The 1,299-nt window shown below is 60.7% G+C and overlaps 1 protein-coding gene across 1 annotated transcript in view; it reads left to right on the top strand.

Moving 5' to 3' along the window:
- Positions 1–1,299, top strand: part of lix1l (limb and CNS expressed 1 like) — a 2,865-nt gene extending 1,566 nt beyond the window's left edge. Inside the window, exon 5 of the mRNA XM_048594540.1 lies at positions 458–1,299. Coding sequence (XP_048450497.1) covers positions 458–700 — 243 coding nt within the window. The 3' untranslated portion in view covers positions 701–1,299. The remainder of the gene's footprint in view (positions 1–457) is intronic.

The following is a 1,299-nucleotide window of genomic DNA, read 5'->3' as shown; positions in this document are numbered from 1 at the left end:
CGCGCGCTGCGTGACCGGATGGTGAGGGGGGGGTGGTGTGTGTGTGTGTGTGTGCGCGCGCATGCAGCGTGTCCGGGTGAGGGGGTGTGTGTGTGCGTGCGCGGCATGCCCGGGTGAGGGGGTGTGTGTGCGCGCGCGGCATGCCCGGGTGAGGGGGTGTGTGTGCGCGCGCATGCGCGCAGCGTGTCCGGGTGAGGGGGTGTGTGTGCGCGTTGTGCGTGCAGCGTGTCCAGGTGAGGGGGGTGGTGAGTGCACGCGCGCGTGTGTGGTGTGCCCAGGTGCGGGGGGGGGGTGTGTGTGTGTGTGTGCGCGCGGCATGCCCTGGTGAGGGGGATATGGGGGTGTGTGGTCTTTCCAATTCAGGGCTTGGGGCGATGCCACCTGCCTGGTTGTGTGGGGGTCGGCCTCCCACCAGCAATGTCACTGACCTGGACGCCGTCTCCTCTTCCTCCTGCAGGAGGTGCTGGCTCACTACTCCCACAGGGCCCTGGACGATGACATGCGTAGCCACATGGCGACAGAGTGGGTGAGCCGGGAGCACGTGATGCCGGGAATAATCAGCCGGGAGCATGCCATCGCAGAGCAGGAGCTGGAGGAGGCCCGGCTGGCAGGGAAAGAACTGCGCTTTTACAAAGAGAAGAAGGACATCCTGGTGCTGGCCATGGGACAAATGGGTCCGAAACACACCACCAACTGCTGAGGCTCCCCAGTGCCCCGCCTGGCCAAGCAGCCGGGCACCTGGACTCAGCTAGTGGCCTGCCTCCCAGGGGGTTTACACTGCTTCATATTTAGTGGGCACTTGCAGCTGTCTCAACTGTATTCTTCACCTTCTCTCGTTCTTTTCTCTTTTCCTGATCACGCCAAATTGTTCGGGCAGCTCTTTGGAGCTAAAAGGGACACCGTGACTGCAATGCGTCTGGACTCGCCAGGCCTCATTGCCCCTGTCAGGCCAGGAAGGTAGTTCCCAAATCATAGGAGGCCATGAGGTTGATACATCTGATGGTCTCCAGCCCTGTGTTTGTCACTTCCTATTTACTGTAACCTTTAATGTTTTCTTGCCTTTTCTAAGACTTCAATCATCAGCAAAACGCTGAAAAGCCTGAAGTGAGTGAGTCTCACTACAGAGAGAGCATTAGAACTGAGATGATCAGATTGAAACAGTCAGGGTGGATGCAGGAAGAATGGTTCTCCACCACCCCCACCCCCCTACTCCCCTCCCCTCCCCCCCCCCCCCCCCCCCCCCCCCCCCTCCCAGCTGGTGGGTTTTGGGGACAGGGTGTCTCAAACCAGGGGACACGG

This window comes from Rhincodon typus, unplaced genomic scaffold (genome assembly GCF_021869965.1).
Source record: "Rhincodon typus isolate 14 unplaced genomic scaffold, sRhiTyp1.1 hic_rhity00010688, whole genome shotgun sequence".
Lineage (NCBI taxonomy): Eukaryota > Metazoa > Chordata > Chondrichthyes > Orectolobiformes > Rhincodontidae > Rhincodon > Rhincodon typus.
Note: the sequence above shows the minus strand (reverse complement) of the source record. Positions and strands in the feature narration are given on the sequence as shown.